At 45.4% G+C, this 18,696-nt stretch overlaps 1 protein-coding gene across 4 annotated transcripts in view; it reads right to left on the minus strand.

Annotated features, from left to right (window-relative positions):
- dnah5 (dynein, axonemal, heavy chain 5) overlaps positions 1 to 18,696 on the minus strand; it is a 249,542-nt gene that overhangs the window by 68,830 nt on the left and 162,016 nt on the right. For all 4 annotated transcript variants that reach the window (XM_082150214.1, XM_082150212.1, XM_082150215.1 and 1 more), the window contains exons 58-61: positions 14,512 to 14,688; positions 10,170 to 10,373; positions 9,161 to 9,340; positions 8,173 to 8,310 (exon numbers count right to left, since the gene is read on the minus strand). In XM_082150214.1, coding sequence (XP_082006340.1) covers positions 8,173 to 8,310; positions 9,161 to 9,340; positions 10,170 to 10,373; positions 14,512 to 14,688 — 699 coding nt within the window. The remainder of the gene's footprint in view (positions 1 to 8,172; positions 8,311 to 9,160; positions 9,341 to 10,169; positions 10,374 to 14,511; positions 14,689 to 18,696) is intronic.

The following is an 18,696-nucleotide window of genomic DNA, read 5'->3' on the forward strand; positions in this document are numbered from 1 at the left end:
GAGACGTACAGCCAGCAACTCGAAGCAATTGACATGCCAAAGGCGCTGGGGTCCTGTCCAGGAGCCCGCGGCAGCATGACCATTGCACATGGCGCCCCAGCCCGTGTTGGAGGCATCTGTTGACACAACAACATGCCGGGAAACTCGTTCTAAGGGCACTCCGGCCCGTAGAAAATTGAGGTTCGCCCACGGGGTGAAGGTCTGACGGCAGGCTGGAGTCACTGGGACTCGGAGCGTGCCGTGTTGCCATGCCCACCTCGGGACTCGATCGCGAAGCCAAAGCTGAAGCGGTCTCATATGAAGCAATCCCAGCGGCGTTACTGCGGCTGCGGATGCCATATGCCCCAGGAGCCTCTGAAAAAGTTTCAGTGGAACCGCACTCTTGTCCTCGAACTGACGAAGACAAGTCAGCAGTGACTGCGCGCGCTCGCTCGTAAGCTGCGCGCACATGGCGACCGAGTCGATCTCCATACCGAGAAAAGAGATCCTCTGCACGGGGCAGAGTTTGCTCTTCTCCCAGTTGACCCGAAGGCCCAGACGGACTAGGTGCCGGAGCACTAGGTCCCTGTGTTCGCAAACCTGGACTCGAGAGTGAGCTAGGATAAGCCAGTCGTCGAGATAGTTCAGGATGCGAACCCCGTGTTCCCGAAGGGGAACAAGGGCTGCCTCGACGACCTTCGTAAAGACGCGAGGAGACAGGGCTAGCCCGAAAGGGAGAACCGCGTACTGGCATGCCTGCCCCTCGAAAGCAAACCGTAGAAACGGTCTGTGTCGAGGTAAAATGGAGACATGGAAGTAGGCGTCCTTCAGGTCGATCGCTGCAAACCAATCCTGCGGCCGCACACACTGGAGGATGTGTTTGGCCGTTAGCATCTTGAACGGCAGCCTGTGAAGGGAGCGGTTCAAGACGCGCAGGTCGAGGATTGGCCGTAACCCACCGGACTTCTTGGGTACAATGAAGTAAGGGCTGCAGAAGCCGGACCTCATTTCGGCTGGAGGGACAATCTCGATCGCACCCTTCGCCAGCAGGGTGACGACCTCCGCTCTCATGACAGGGGCATTGCCACCGACCATAGTGAAGCGGACTCCGCTAAAGCGGGGAGGAGATCGCGCGAACTGAATCGCGTAGCCGAGCCTGATGGTTCTCGCGACCCAGCGGGACAGTCTGGGAAGCTCTAGCCAGGCCTCCAGAAAGTGCACCAGCGGGGTCATACGAACCACAGACGTACCGTCGGTGGGGCAGCGAGGCGGAATGACCGGCACCGGCGAGGGTGGCATCGCGGCCCTGTGCGGGGGCACGGTCATTAACCGCGTCCTGCCAGAGGAGGCCAGGGGAGGGCGCGCGTCCCACGGGGGCGTGCTCTGGCAGGGGTCTGGCGACAGAGGGGGATGAGAGGAGCGTGGCCCGTGGGCGGCGCGTGCTGTCATCCCAGACCTCTGGGACAGAGGAGGGCGGCAGTGGCGGGACCCGAGGGTGGCGCGCACTGCGGCCCTCTGACTCTGTAGGCTCAGGATTGGGAATTTCGATTCTTTCTTTAACCACATTAGGGTGCTGCCCGTCGTGGGACGAGCAGCGGGGAGTGGAGAACAAAAGATTCTCCCCCGGCCCTCCACCGGGGGAAGGAGTGGCCCTGCTACCACCTCCTGTAGAGAAAAGAAAGCCAATCCTGAGCTGCCCGTCTCAGGAGCGCCGCTTAGCCTGGCGTTTAGCGGGCCGCGGGGCTTTTTAAGAGTGCTGCTTAGGCTGGCGTGGCAGTCTAAGGGGCGGAGACGGGCAGCGCCGCCCTCCTGCGACCTCCTCCTGCTCAGGGCCAGTGAAGGCCCGAGGGGAGGAGCCGCATGGAGGTGGCCTCGGCGGGAAGCAGACTAAGGAGACCGCACGGACGGATGACCGTCGGTGCAGAAGGCCTCAGTCTGCTTCTGGGGGGGGGTCAAAAACTGTAGGGTACAGTCCTCAACCACACCGCCGAGGAGCCCAGCCTGGGACATGAGGGAGCTGAGAAAATGAATTCTCAGACCCCCTCACATCAACCTGGCTGAGCCCATGTCTGGACCACTCTAGTGGACACCACCTGACCCAGGATCACGCAGGTACCGATGTCGCCCGAGAGCGAGGTCAGTAGTGTGCGCGGCGGAACGACCAAGCCGGGCATGGGAGGCATAGCGTCCCAGCAAGGGGGCGTGGTCGAGTTTCCGCGTTCTGTCAGTGTTGGCCAGGGAAGGACTAGCGTTCCACTGCGGCCGGTTCCGACAGAACTCCCGAGTCAGCACTGCCTCGAAGGCGAAGGCGACACACAGCACTGCATGCCTGTGCCACGATAGTGACAGAGAACATACAGCCCATGATTGCCACGCGATCGAGTGCAGCGAAGGCGGAGGACGCCCGCGGGCCGGAAGCGTCCTGATGCACATCCGGGAAGCCTACAGCGCTCAGGGGGAGGGCGGCGCCACTCCAGCCGATGCTTTCAGCTGCCCGGGAAAGCATGGCCATCAGCTCTGGATCTGACTCGACTAACGCTGACACTCCAGAGGGAGGCAACGCAGTCGAATCCTCATTTCCAGAGGAATCAAGCCCGCCTTGTGATGCTGTGAGTGACATGACACCACCTGCTGGAGCCCCGAATGAAAACACTGGGTCCCTAAGAAGAACCAGGTACACACGGAAGCCCCACGGTTTGCGATGTGGAGGGGGGCGTGGCCCGAGGAATGCTCGTCGGTATTATGCCACACTGTAACCCTCAGATCACCCTGGCCACCAGCCAAAGTATCCCCTCTCGAGGAAGAGATAGATTGGGGTGTGGCAGAGGGGACTCTACCCACACGGGGATCATTGAGTCTCGATCTATAAACATCGCGATGGTCACGTTCCCGCAGAGAAAACGTGACTCACCCACGAGCGCTGCCGAGCGTGAATCAGCCCAACACGCGAAACAGCGCTCGTGACCGTTAGGCAGATGAATCACGCGCCCACATCCAGTAAATACACGGGCGAGCCGTCTTGAAAAAGACGTGCCGCGTGCAGCTCTTTTAGAGAGAGGAAAAGCTCAGCAGAGTGCTGAAGCGCCCAGGGAGAAACACACACACTGTCGGCAGATCACTGCACAGATAAGCAGCAGGCAATGCGATCTCGCTGGAACACGCCGTCACACCAACACACTGAAGAGCAGCTCGTCTCGTAGAGTGAAGATGATACAGAATAGCTTGTAGGAGTGAAGAAAACTCTTGGCTCCGAAGCGAAAACATATCTGCATTGTGCCAGCGTACTTCCTTTTATACCCCCTGCGGCGGGCGGAGTTACGCTATGCAAATTCCGCAGACCCATGGCATTTCATTGCCATTGGCTCGTTTTATATACTCGAAGGTGATAGGCTTCTAAGCGAAACCCCAATCGTCGTCATCCGACGTAACTCGGAGTGACCACGAAAGGGAACTCCCGTTCCCTGATGGTGACTGACGAATTGGGATCTCGCCTGCAAGCCAAATCACCTTTCGAGTGTAAATGAGTGCAAGCGAGACACTGAGCGGGTCCGCCCACTTACTAGCTACTTGTAGCCAGTACACGGGAGGACACAGACTTTACTCGGAGATTGTAAAACCTTACAAACGTGTTGGGTGTCACCCAGCCCACAGCTTTACAAATGTCTGCTAGCAAGGCACCGCACATCAATGCCCAGGAAGAGACAACACTCCAACACCCCAAGGGGGCACAGATGGGGCCGGTTTCACAAAGCTATTTTAGACCGGTCTATAGTGTTAGAAAAGTCTAAAATTTGCTCATAGACTAGTCTAATGCAAGTTAAACTGTTTCACAAAAATAAAGACTGACTTAATTTAGACCAAAAAAATTAGACACCTTACCCCCAGGCTAACTTAGGTCTAAGACTCTATGTTACCTTAGCAACCAGCAGTAACAATCAGTTACATTACAAACAGCCAAAATAAAAGGGAAAATGGCTCATAATTTGTGGTTTGCTGACGACGTTATGGAGAGAGCCATGAGAAGGGAAAGGGTTTTTAGGGACCGCAGTAACCTACTGGAAATATATAATAATGAGGACTTCATAGATCGGTTTCGTTTGCCCAAAGAAGCTATACTGAGTCTGACAGATGAATTAGCTGAAATACTGAGCCCTGCCACTTCAAGAAGCCACAGCATCCCAGCAGTGCTACAGGTTTGCACTGCGCTGAGATTTTATGCTACAGGAACTTTTCTGAATGCTGTTGGTGACACAGTGGGTCTCAGCAAAGCTTCTGTGTCACGGGTGGTATACAGGGTATCTTGGACCATGTTTTTGTATCTTTTCTGAACGCTCCGCTCAACGGTCGGATTAACGCTGTTAACTGTCGTAGCAATCTTTTTCCAAATTAAACATTTCTTCTTGTTACTACATTCTCCGCTAAATTTCCCAAGTAAAATGTCCTTGTAACTGTTATACTCCTCCAACAAGCACATATTTTCCGCTGGGGTAAACTGCACTGAGCAGGAGAATGCGCTTACTCGATCCGCCATGTTTTTTGTTTTGAATAGTGTCTTACTTTACCCAGAATGCATTGCAGTGTAGTCCTACTTAAGATAGTCAGAGTCCTAAGTGCTTTGTGCAAAGGTCTGATTTAGATGTCTATCTGAAGTCTGACTATCTACTATATCTAAGCCATGGTCAAAGTCTATCTTTGTGAAACCGGCCCCTGGTCTTGAGCCTGATACGCCAAGACTATGGCATCCACAATCCAGTGGGCCAACCTCTACTTGGAGACAATCTTTCACTTCTGCTGGCCTCCATAACAAACAAACAGCTGGTCTGAGGTCCTGAAGCTCTGCGTGCAGTCCACGTACAAGCGCAAATTGCAAACAGGACAGAGCAGATCTAGGGCTGGATCTGCCTCCTCCAGAGGCAGCGTTTGCAGGTTCACCCTCTGATGCCAGAAGGGGGTGGTGGGAACCTTGGGCACATATCCAAGCCCGGGTCTCAGGATTACGTGAGAGTTGGCTGCCCTGAATTTCTAGGCATGATTCGTCAACCAAAAATGGCTGCAGGCGAACTGAATCGCATAGCTGAGTCTGACAGCCCGAATGAGCCAGTGAGATAGGCTGGGAAGCGCTAGTCAGACTTCCAGATGCCGAACAAGCAGGGTCAGAGGGACTACCGACGTACCCGCAGTGGGGCAGCGTGGGCACAGGGCCCGACCCGGAAGGCACATCATCCCGGAGTGGGGACAGAATGTGCAGTGCAGCACCTACCTGGCTCCATGTTTTGGCAGGGGTCGCGTGAGAAGGCATCGTGTCCTCAATCCACACACCACTGCCTGCTGGTGATAGAAGAGGGGAATGAGAGTGGTAAGGCATAGTGTCGCACACTGCCATTGACACCCTCTTGGGACCCGGAGATAGAGAAAACTGCTCTTTTACTGATAATTTGGGTACCACAACATAAATTTTAACTCAACAAAAGATTCTCCACCCAGTAACCCTTGGCAGCCCCACCATCGCATGTAATGAGAGTGGAGGAGGCGAAGGAGCGGTTTCAGCAGAAAAAGGTGCCTTCTACGACTTTGTGACCTCCTCGTTCACCTCCGGGAAGAAAGGCACAGGAGCGGGACGCTGCTGTTTAGCATGCGCTGCCCCGAGATACAATCATCCAGCCTTTAGCTTTCGGAATACGATGGAGGTTTTCCACTCGAGCCCGATGCTCTCAGCAGCCCGGAAAAGCATGGCCGTCAGCTCTGGGTTAGACTCGAACAACGCTTCTCTCCCTAGATTTTGATTGATCCAGCGCAATTGAATCTTCATTCCTGGAGGAGTCTAGCCCAGTGGTTCTCAACCTTTTTTACTCCAAGGCCCCCCACCTCTCTCAATCAATACTGCAATTTAAAAAAACAAACAAAAAAACACAGGGTGTGCACAGGGAAATGGTCGCTGCACAACGTGCAAGACTTATTTAAAGCCTGCAGTGTGCACAATGTTCTTTTAGTTTTAACTGCAATGAATGCAGAAGGAAAAGCTCTTTTCAAAGTGACCACCGTTGATGCACTGTCACACCAACACTCTCTGGAGAGCTTCTTCCGGGTTTGTAGAATACTGCAAAGGTTGATTGAAGAGCTGCATCAAACTAAACACTTGGCTCGAAGCTAAAATGAGCGAGTGCTGCAAGTTTCCTTCTATCCGATTGTTAAGTCTGACGTCACGCGTGACGTTTAGCCTTTTCCGGGTCCAAGCGCTCCTCTCGTCCAGAAATAACAATGGTGGAACCTGTACATTTATTTACGATCACGTCCTTCTTAGTGAGGCACCCTTGGTGGTCAAAAAGGGTTTAAATTCCTTTAACACCAACAGAGTGGTTAGTGAAGCTCATCACTCAGGTGGCATAATTAAGGGTAGAGTCCAGGCATCAATGAAAAAGAAGATTTACGAGGTTGAAGTGAGTTAGCTCGGGACACGGGACACAGCACTGCGGCATTGTAAAAACACTCAATAATAACCAAAACACTAGCGAAAGCGGTAGAGAGGACCTGGACTTTGGACCCGGAAAGAGTATTATCGGAGAGTGGTTACGTCACGACTTAACAACCGAATACCTGCTTTACGGGGAGTGGTTCGCGATGCAAATCTCGCTCGCAATGTTCATTGGCTTGTTCTGTTTACACTCTAAGGTGATTGGGCTCTCAGACAAGATCCCAATTCATCAGTCACAGGACGTAAAATTGAACTTGACTAACTGATAACTATGGGTCTTACATGACAAGAGCACATGCCCTTATTCATTTTAATTCCTAGGATACAGATGGTCATTTCTTTATATGTGGAAATTAGTAAATTAAGAAAATTAATTAAAGTGTTTAAAGTCAATTCGTAAGTTTATTCAATCATTGGTTTAAGTAAACATCTGTTCTCTTAGGTATGATCAAGCCTATCGTAAATCAACCCCAAAGGATCAGTCAGTCGCAAGCTGTTAATCACACAATTATCAACTAAATTATGAAATGTTCGGAAGGCTTGTTATACATTGTGAATTGGAACATTGATGTTTGCTTCAAACCATTTATAAAGTTAGTATTCCTTTTGTAGAGGCACACAGAGTACAAGCCTGAATGATTCATCTGCAAGATGGCTTTAGGTTTGTTTACAAAATTGCTCATTACATCCAAATTTTATGCAAAAATGCTAATGAGTGATTTGGTATTTACTTCAGGCACTAAATGACAGCTGATTCACCATTTTTCACAGAATAATTAGAAAGATAATTGGAAAAATCTGGATTGTGGTTCATTTTATGTGGGCTACAGCTGGAAAAAAAGAAATATTCAAGAAATATTTGTCAGTGATTTATTTGGGGTTAAATTTTTTGGGGGTTTAATTTTGCTGATCAAACCCAATCAAAACCCATATTTTTCAGATTATTTGTCATGATGATGAAGTAGCTTTAGGTGTGTTCACGCCATGCCTTAATTACCGTAATCACAAGATCTAAACTGGGAATTTTCTGAGAGCTCCAACTTGTAATAATAATAATAATTCATTACATTTATATAGCACTTTTTCTCGGCACTCAAAGTGATTTACATAGAAGGGGGGAATCTCCTCAACCACCACCAGTGTGCAGCATCCACTTGAATGATGTGACGGCAGCCATATTACGCCAGAACACTGACCACACACACCAGCTTTATTGGTGGAGAGGAGACAGAGTGTTGTAGGCCAATCAGTATATATGGGGATGATTAGGAGGCAAATTTGGCCAGGATGGGCGGGGTTACACGCCTACTCTTTCTAATTATTTTTAATGACCACAGTGAGTCAGGACCTCGGTTTAACATCTCATCCGAAGGACCACGTGGCCACTGTACCACCTGACTGCTTCATATTGGCCTTGATATTGTTGCCATAAAAACGCATAATTCAGAGTCTAAGGATGTGAATAGCTCCAATAATAACGTCACGTGTTGTCATATCTCAATTACGATAATAACAACATGCCGTGAACGCAGCATTTGACCCTAAGCCAGAGGTGTCCAATCCTGCTTCTGGAGAGTGAATGACCTGCAGAGTTTAGTGCCAACCTGCACACCGGTCTGGAAGTTTCTAGTAATCCCGAAGACCTTGATACGTTTATTCAGGTGTGTGCGGCCAATCTCTGCAAGACACCACTGTCCTAATCTATCTAACACAGTGATGACCTGTTTCTCCATTATGGCCTTCTCATATTCAGCCTGAACTACATCCAGCTCTGCTTGCTTAGCATCCAGTTCTGCCTGGGCTGTCTGGAGGTCCACATTAGCTATGGTCAGCCTGTTCTCCTGCACTGCCAGATTAGCCTATGGAGAAAGAGAGAGTCGTAAATGATCCAGCTCCTGGAAACCACAGGTTAATAGGAAACAATAAATAATTTTCCACTGAACAAAACCCCCTTTTTTTCCCCTCAGTTGCATTTGTGTTTGAAACTGTCACACTTTGGAGTCCTAAGTCTTTTAGTGTTTTTCCCCCCTTTCGTTTCACATTTAATAGCCTCAAGATGTTGCTCTTGCATCCAAATCAGTTTATGAATCCAAAATGCATCTACATGTTAAAATACATTCATTTTTGTACCGTATAAAGTAAGGATTGAACTTTGAACCTGTTTTTCTTTTATAAATTTCAGTATGCATCAAGAAAAACCTTTAAAACATGATGATCATTGAATTAGGGATTCTGTGTACCTGTGCATCTGAAAAGTTTGGCATTAAGTTGATTTTTAAAAGTTACTTGCTATTACTAGTCTGAAGAAGTTAAGTATTTGAGGAGTGGAGGGTTGCTCCTGAATATAAGAAATATATAATTCAGTCTGTTTTCTTAGAAAAAAAGAAAGAAATACATGCACATATCTGCAAAAGGTGGTCAAGTTGTACTAGGAGTATACTATTGAAGCTAACAAACATGAAACTAACAGCAACTAAAATCTACAAGTGTGCATCTGAGGCTTCAAGCAACCAATTGAAATGAAACTATTATATCAAAAGATGATACAATAATAAATTATGACCAAAAGCATGTAAAGAATAATCAAACAATAATAGCAATTCATAAACTAAACCATAGTTTTGACAGTTTAAATGATAGCCTGTTAGTAAAGAAACCCTGATAACTTGACAGGGTTGCATCATGTGAAAAAATATCAAGTGATCTCACCTTCAAAGGAAGCACTTCTTTATTGATAGAAAAGAAGGCAGCCATTGCTTTGGTCCAGGAGCAAAGACCTGCAACATTGCCGCACACCCTCTTGGCTGATTCTATGTTAAAGTCCACCATGTCAAAGTACGGAGAGAGGAGTTCCACCACCTCCTCATTGATGGTGTCTTTAGGGAATTGCTGGAGTACAAAACAAAAGCTGGAGTAAAACAATACTGTACATATAATGTCACATATATTTGAAACTCTTGAAAATGACAATATTATTTTATATTTGTTGCTCGGGCTCCTGTAAAGTTGTGAGACGATAGAGAGCATGGAACCTTCTCTTAAAAGCAAACAGACAGCCTTTAAAATATGTTCTAAGACATATCAGTATAATTGTATGCATATAATATATTGAACCGATTAGCTGTCAGAGCTGGACTTATTTGTGCCAGTATTTTAACTTGTTTGTGCAAAAGTTTTACCCAAGGGATTTTCTGTCGACTAAAAACCTAATTAGTCGATCCATCTGTTGGCTTTTGAAATTAGGTTTAATGACAAAAATCATACTGGTACAACTCCTACAGTGGTTACAACTACAGTGGTCCTGTTTTGTAGCTATATATATATATATATTTAACACTGCATATGTTTGCTGCCCACACATGCATATCAACAACGTAGTGTTCAGAAACTTGGCCCATTCTATTACAGTGGATTAATAAAAACAGAAATAGGTTTGATTAGTCACTAGAAGACATGATTACTGTTTCAATGGCACAGATTGCTTTGTAGTCACAATATTATTTTAAGCTTTTTAATGGGCTGATATGGAAGAAATAAGCCGTTAATACTATATTACATAGAATTCATAGCAGAGAAAAGGCTTGTTTAATTGTGTGGGTGACAGAGAATGGGAAATAGTAATTAAAAATAAAATACCCCTGTTTTTTAGTACAAGAAACTTCGACTATATATTATATCACCTAAGGAGAAAAAATATCTGGTATTAAGACTTATATACCTGTAGACTGCCCAGGAAGTTCCCAGCTGTCATGAGTTTTAGTGACTCTTGCCAGGAGGGCATGGTGCAGTTTTTCTCAGGATCAATTTTCACCATGTTCACTCTCCTCTGGAAGAGTAACAACACACAGTCCATAATACGCATGATGAGGTGGGGCGGTCTGCCCAGTGTTCGCACCGTAGCAATGTCTGATGGCTTTATGGTCTGTTTACAGATAAACAGGGAGATAAATACAGAAAGAGACAGAGAGAAAGTGAATTAGACATCTTGTTAACATTCTGACACATGAACTAGTATGCAGCAGCTCTGTGCATAACTTATTAATCCGAGTGGCAGCTGTTATGCTTCATGGTTGACAAAGTTTAGTGCACAACAGCTTAATGAGCAATACTTGATGGATGTATCTTTATGAATAAGTAGAAAGATCATTTGAACCAGTGGGAAGGAGGGGGATGGAGCAGGAAGGTGTATGTTATAGGGTCGATAGCTGAGGATGGGTTATACAGTAAATGGTAATATAAAGGGTTAAGGAGAGTGTCAGTGGGTGAGGAAGCACATAGAAAGGGAAGTGGTAAAGAGATGAGAGATCAAACACTGAAAGGGAGAAATAAGGATGGGAGAACACAGATGACAGATGTGAAAGGACAGAAGTGAAAGATATAAAGGAGAAACAGCTGAGAGTTGTTTAAAGGATCATGACACACTAAAACAGAGATTTTAACATGATGCACGGTTTGCAACTTCATGAAAAACAATGATGGCATGTTTTAGCTTGAATATTGGGGGGGGGGGGGGGGGGTTGGCATAGTTACAACTGATAATGGACACAATGACATGATGGCTCAAGTCAATCATGAATAGTCAGAATGGACAGAAAGCTAAACAATGCATTTATTGTCCCTGCTTCAAGTGCAAATCCGAGGTGTCTAATTTTTTCAAAGTATTTAGAGCTCATAAAAAGTGATCAATTATATAGTCAAACACATAGGTTTTAGAAAATCTATTTGAACATTTTCCACAGTTTTCTTAAATAGAAACCAATATAGCAATATAACAGGAACAATTTTCATTCCTTTTTATTAGTAAATTACAGTTAAAAAAAAAAATGTATTTGATAAAATATACACTGCCATTCAAAAGTTAGGGGTCAATAAGAATTTTGTCATGGTTCTATTATGTTTGGACTTTTAGTTTGTTTATCTTCAGTCACATGTCTCCTTTGTTCTAGTTTCCCGCCACTCTTTAGTCACTATGGTTCCCTTTCGTGGTCACTACGAGTCACGTCAGTGACGACAAATGGGGTTTCGTTTAGAGTATCACCTTCGAGTATATAAAACGAGCCAATGGCAATGAAATGCCATGGGTCTGCAGAATTTCCATGCGTAACTCCGCCCCACCTCGTGGGTATATAAGGAAGTACACCGGCAACATGCAGATATGTTTTCGCTTCGTAGTCAAGTATTCACTTCACTCCACAAGCCAAATCTGAGATTCATCTCTACACTCTTCGAGACGAGCTTCTCTCCAGGTGTTGGTGTGACAGCGAGTTCCAGCGAGTGCACATTCCCTGCTGATCTGTGCAGTGATCTGCCAGTGTTTGTGTGTTCATCTCCCTGGTCGCTTCAACACTCTGCGGAGATTTCTCGTTTCACAAAAGAGCTTGCAAGCGGCACGTCTTTTTAAAGATGCCTCGCCCGTGCACTTCTGGTTGCGGTCGCATTATATCTGACTCTGATGGGCACAATCGCTGTTTTGCGTGTCTGGCCGTTGACCATGCTAAGGCAGTGTTTGTGGATGAGTCATGTTCCCATTGCGGAACATGACCATCGCGCTGTTACGGTCGAGACTCAATGACCTCGTTAGAGGGAGAGTTCCCTCATCCACACCCCGATCTACAAGCTCCACGAGAGCTGGTACTTCGGCTGGTGGCCAGGGTGACCTGAGGGTGACTATTCCACGCTCCACACCCCCCTCTCATGCAGCGCAACCCGAGAGTGTCCCGATTGAGCCCGCGACATCGTCTCTCAGCATGCCGCGGGTCTCTTTCGTTCCTGTCAACGAAGACAGCGCTCCTGGTTGCATTGGCCTCCATTAAGAGGGTAGGGGACCTGCAGGCATTTTTGGTTGACGAAGCGTGCCTGGAACTCGGGCCAGCTAACTCTCACGTGATCCTGAGACCCAGGGCTGGATATGTGCCCAAGGTTCCCACCACTCCCTTTCGAGATCAGGTGGTGAACCTGCAAGCGCTGCTCTTGGAGGAGGCAGACCCAGCCTTGGCACTGCTCTGTCCAGCAAAGCCCTCCGTGCTTACGTAGACAGAACACAGTGTTTCAGGACCTCAGACCAGCTCTTTGTCTGTTATGGTGGGAAGCTGAGGAGAAAGGCTCTCTCCAAGCAAAGGTTGTCTCACTGGATAGTGGACGCCATTGCTTTGGCATACCAGCAGCAAGGTCGACCGTGCCCCCTTGGTGTGAAGGCCCACTCCACTCGGAGTGTGGCCTCCTCTTGGGCTCTAGTGAATGGCGCCTCGCTAACAGACATCTGCAGAGCTGCAGGCTGGGCGACACCCAACACATTCGCGAGATTCTACAATCTCCGAGTGGAGCCAGTTTCTTCTCATGTACTCGCTTCAACCAGCCGGTACAAGATTCTGCTCAGGTGTCTTCGCTTGCTCGCCATTCCTCTCCACGGACGGGATACGTGCGATATTCTCCTCAGGTGAGCCTCCCCGCAGGCCCTGAGTTCCTATAGCACTGTCGACATCAACGCCAGAGTTATGTCACCGGCAGCTTTCGCGTTTGGCTAGGTGCCTCCATGTGCATGGTTCCCCCTCTGGGCGACCCCCACATGTGTATTTCCACTGTAAGCCTCTCTGACCATGTGTCTTTCCCTCGGCAAGCCACCTTGCCACTCCTGGGGTTGAAATATTCCACCTGCGGCTGGATACCCCAGTGATACTCCATATGCAACCCTCCGGGTCATATGTGTATTCTAAGTCCCCCCCTTCGGGCTGGGCATGATTGCATATTTCCGCTGAGATATGCTTCCCAGTGTACCTTGGTATTCCTGTGTTAAGTAGGAGTCCTTCGTCCGTGCCAGTCTCACGACAGGGAGCTCAGACTTACGCAGAGCACTGGAAGACAGCCGAGGTGGCGTGATTAGACTGGGAACCCCATTCATCGTCACTGACGTAACTCGTAGTGACCACGAAAGGGAACGTCTCGGTTACGTATGTAACCCTCGTTCCCTGAGTTACGTCTCCCTGCCACTTCCGCTGTACCGCTGGAACGCCTGAGTTCAGTCTCGGCTCCTCAGCGAAGACATATCTGCATGTTGCCGGCGTACTTCCTTATAAACCCACGAGGTGGGGCGGAGTTACGCTATGCAAATTTGACCCGATTTCTCCTCGTGTGTGGTGTCCCCCGGGGACAAACTAGCACGCAGCCTGTGGACTGTGGCGTGTAGCCAATCAGAAAGCGAGGTGACGAGGTGGCGAGGAAGCACCGGGAAACAAAATCAAAACAGCCGGCGGCATCGTGCACCAGAAAGTCTGGTGGATGTCGGAGATCATCGCCTTTTCTTTTGATAACGTTTTTTTCCGGTTAAAAACTAACTACAAACTATCGCCACTGCATCCTCTTGGTCCGCCATGATTGTTTACTCTGAAGTCACGTTTGATCTCGAGGGATTTTGCGAGATTTCCCGTCTGACCTGGGAATGCTCGGGAGTCAAAGGTTCGTGTGTGATATGTTGATTTTGCCATGTGGCTGCGCACCACACACTGTACGACCAAAACCGTTAGACCCGTGATTTTTTATCGCCATGTGTGTGGTCTCTCAGGTTTGGAAAATCGGCCGACAATTTTTAAATCGTTCCGTATGAACCAGGCTTTAGTTGCAGTCTTTTCAGTGTTCATTTGTCCGGTTACGTCGTTTATGCATGGCGATTGTGTTCGTTTGCTTAACTTGTTTTGGATTAGCTTCTGAGTGGATTATTAAAGTGTGTGATTCCTGTCCCAAGAATGATACAAGGTTACATTATGGACAGATACATGGGAAGGATGCAGTGGGCAGGTGGTGGAAGGAAGAGGTGGGGTGTGTGTTTGGGTGGTTGTATGATTGAGTGGGTGTGTGGGGTTAGTTAGAGGCGGCTGCTGTCAGACCCCTGCTTGCTACGAGACCACCTACAGCAACCCTGCCATCACACGGTCTATTTTTAAACCCTCATAGACAGCATGTAATTACACAGAAGCTGCAGGCACCGAGATGCCCCACGAACATCACACTTCTCCCATTCTCTCCTCTTCTATGCTACCGTGTAATCGCTCCATATTGTTCCTGACCTGCAATGCTGCCTCAGCCTCTTCCAGAGCAGGCCTGGCTGCCTCCAACTTCTCTTTAGCGATGGCCTTGTCTGCAGAGATGCTGTCAACTATGGCCTGTGCTTTATCTTTGACCTTTTGAACTTCGACTTTGACCTTTTCAGCAGCCTGAGCCTTCACGGTCACCTCCTTCAACACCTGAAACAAAAATTTGAAAACGCTCATATTGTAAAATCTGTAGCACTTCATGCTATAATTCGGAGTCTGAGGTTATTAATTTCTTAATGTTTCAGAGCTCAGTATTGATCTTTAGTTAGCCTGTGACTGGGAGGCGAGTCTTTCACCTAATGGATACTTTCAAACTTTATGCAGCATGACGGATTTCATTTAGAATACAATGTATTTTTTTGTACTTTTACAGGGAAATTGATCTTGGATTACTTTACCATACATAAAGTTAAAGTCCCTAATGAAACAGAAGCAACATATCTTTGTTACATACACTACCAGTCCAAAGCTTTGGATCGGTACGATTTTTAATGTTTTTAAAAGAAGTCTCTTCTGCTAACCAAGGCTATGATTAAAAATACCAAAAAATACCATATATAAATAAATAAATAAATAAATAATAATAATAATAATAATGTGAAATATTATTACAATTTAAAACAACAGTTTTCTATGTGAATATATGTCAAACTGAAATGTATTCCTGTGATCGAAGCTGAATAGTCTTCAGTGTCACGTGATCCTTCAGAAATCATTCTAATATGCAAATTTTGATGCTACATTTATCTACATTTTTATTTTAGGTTTATTTGATGAATAGAAAATTCAAAAGAACATAATTTATCTGAAATAGAAAGCTTTTGTAACATTAAACAGTCAGTAAGATTTTTATTTTTGGGGAAATAAATAAAACAAATCAATACTTTTATTCATCAAGGATGAATATTAATCATTTACAAAGACATTTATAATGTTACAAAAGATTCTATTTCAAATAAATGCTGTTCTTTTGAACTTTCTATTCATCAAATAATCCTGAAAAATAAATAAATAAATTGTACACAACTGTTTTCAACATTGATAATAATAATGAATGTTTTTTGAGCATCAAATCCGCATATTAGAATGATTTCTGAAGGATCATGTGACACTGAAGACTGGAGAAATGATTCTGAAAATTCAGCTTTGATCACAGGAATAAATTACATTTTAAAATATATTAAAATAGAAAACAGTTATATTAAATTGTCATAATATCTAACAATATATATATATACATTTTTTTATTTTTTTTATAAAATAAATGCAGCCTTTGTGAGCAGAAGAGACTTCTTTTAAAAACATTAAAAATCTTACTGATCCAAAACTTTTGACTGGTAGTGTATATCTGAGTGCATTACACTATTAAAAAAAGAAAAACATGTAGGATGGGGACTTGATTTTATGCATTGGTTGTTGATTGGATTTCAATATGAAGGCATTGCACTAAAAAGTGGAGGCAGATGATTGAGAGCTTACAGGTGCATGGTTTAAGCACACTAAATGACTGGAGAAGTCCAACATACGTCACCAGAAAGAAGTCTGTTGTTTTCACCAGAAGGTCCAGCTATGATATTTTGATTAAAACTTATCAAAACATTTAACAAAAAATAAATGATGTATTTTCATTTCATGCTGACTAAAGTTAACATAGACTCACAAAGACATGCAAATCAGTCACAACAGCATCAATCAATGCAACACAGAACATCACAATACATATCTCCCCATTCACACATATGGACTATGAATTCACTGTAAATAATCATAACATATTGCACAGCCCCTTGGACCCATATTTTTTTCTAGCCAGAAATGAGTGCATCAACAAGTTTAATCTTCTCCTGGGGACACTTCAATTTTCTAACAGGAGATGGTTAACTAAAACTTACAATGGAGAGTTATCTTCTGAGCCTGTCTAATGAGAAGTTAATTTTATCAACTGGAGATATGTAATTAACACTGATCATTTTTTAATGGCAGTTCTTACAAGGTGTGAAATCTGTGATTGTATCAGTTACTGCAATTATCTGTGATGAATATCTGATTAAACACTGTAAGACTGACAGAAATTCTCAAATAACTAGTGCCATTGATCGATTAAAAATCAAATTGCATCAGCATCTTGTGCCATGAGAGCCATTGTTTTAAAAAGTTACCCGCCGTAGGAGTGTTCACACTAACAGCAATCTACACAGCATCATGGCAAATTTGAATTTAACATACCCCCTACACTAAACCCTACCCTAAACCTAACTGATAGTGTGAGCAAAAGTAAACGTGAGATGAAAACACGCTGAAGCAACCATGCCATTTTCTTCTTCTTTTTACGAGGCTTTAGTTCTTTTGTGGAGAGTCGTGATTCATATTTCGTGGCACTCGTACCCCTTTTTTAATCAATTATCTGCCCCGTAATCATAATTTGTGTGAACGTTTTTGGTGTTTTACTGCCTCTAGTGGCCATTTCAGATATAATCTATAGTGAAATGTATAGGTTTTGCAGAAATGTAGGCCTAGGTAGAGGCATATATTTCCAATGAACCTGGGTTGCAACACTGTGTTCATGATCATATTTATTATGCACAGCTGAAATTCACATATAACTTTTTGGCACTTTTTTCGCCTAGGGACAGAGAGGGGGGCGAGATAGGAAAGGAACATGAGCTGGGATACTAACTCAGTCTGCCCAAGGCATAACCCTGCTTCATGTTGATGCACTGCACATTAGGCATATGAATGTTTTCTCTGAAGAATGTAAAAAAAAAATTGTATACAAGAAAACTGATTTACTGTCAAAAATAAATAAGATCTTATTTTTTACCAGCAATATATCTCATTTTTAATAAAATTTACAAAAGCTATAGCCAGTTCCACAACCCACTGAGCATCGATCAGTGTAGGAAAACCAACAAACAACCAACAGTAAAAAAACTTGGTGCCTCTGAGAGTGAAAATCACTGTCAGCATGAAAAGTTAAAAAAGTTATAAAAAAATAAAAAAATAAAAAAACTAGAGCAGGCATGGGAAACTTTGATCCTGCAGAGGTTCATTCCATCCCAAATCAAACACATCTACCTGTAATTTTCAAACAATCCTGAAGTTTGGTTAGATTCTTTTTAGGTGTATTTGATTAGGTATGGAGCTAAACTGTGAGGACAGTGGCCCTCCAGACCAGAGTTCCCCATCCCTGATCCAACCTGGTAGGAATTGTACTCTTTAAAGCCTGGAACACACCAAGCCGACGGTCGGCCGTCGGGCAGTTTCCGTGCGTCGGCCGACTAAATCTTCTCAGTGTGTTCCGCACCGTCGGCTGAAATTGGTCCTCGTCGGCTTTGTAACGGCCGATTCGACATGTTGAATCGGCGTCGGGCCGTCGGTGAAAGAGGGAACTCTGATTGGCTGTTCAGCTTAGTGACCGAGTCAGTGCACGAGAATAATAGCAAAATAGCGAGCAAAGTCAAAACGGTACAGATAGAAGGCTGTTCTAATGATATGTCATCTTATCTGAGTGTTCCTTGGCGAATATTTCAATATTAACACGAGAGGAGTGGAATAAAGACAGTGTTTAGCAGGATTGATATTCAAAACGGTAAGCACGCACTGCTTTGTTTACGGTTTGTGTAACTGCAGCCGGCAGCGCCGGTTTCCCTTTTTGAATGACGAATATAGACGAATATATCTGCAGAAATAGACAGCTGTCTCATTTACACGCAGGCGCAGAACGCGCATTCTAGCTGACAGTCGGCTGTAATTCTCTCGGTGTGTTCAAGTGCAGCTTTTTACCCCGACGCGAGGCGACAACACAGTCGGCTTTCATCAGCGCTAGTTCGTCTGCGTCGGCTTGGTGTGTTCCAGGCTTTAGGTGAGCATGCAGTCAATCTGCACAATAGATTGGTTGTAAATAACTATAGGCCTGTAGCCTGTTATTTCTTTTAGGGACTCGTTTTGCCCACAGGACACAAACATGTCGATATCTGAGTAATAACAACAGTCTGTCAGAACTGTGGTACTCTTGTCCCTGTACAACAAACCAAGAACTGAAATATTGCCTGCAAATAAAATTTTTTGGATGATGACTCAAGCTATCAATCATGTATAGAGTGAAGTGAACAGGGAGCTGGCACACCCCCGAGGGGCCTCTGTACAAACTAACCTGGG

The sequence above is a fragment of the Leuciscus leuciscus genome (assembly GCF_965113295.1).
Source record: "Leuciscus leuciscus genome assembly, chromosome: 20".
Taxonomy (NCBI): Eukaryota; Metazoa; Chordata; class Actinopteri; order Cypriniformes; family Leuciscidae; genus Leuciscus; species Leuciscus leuciscus.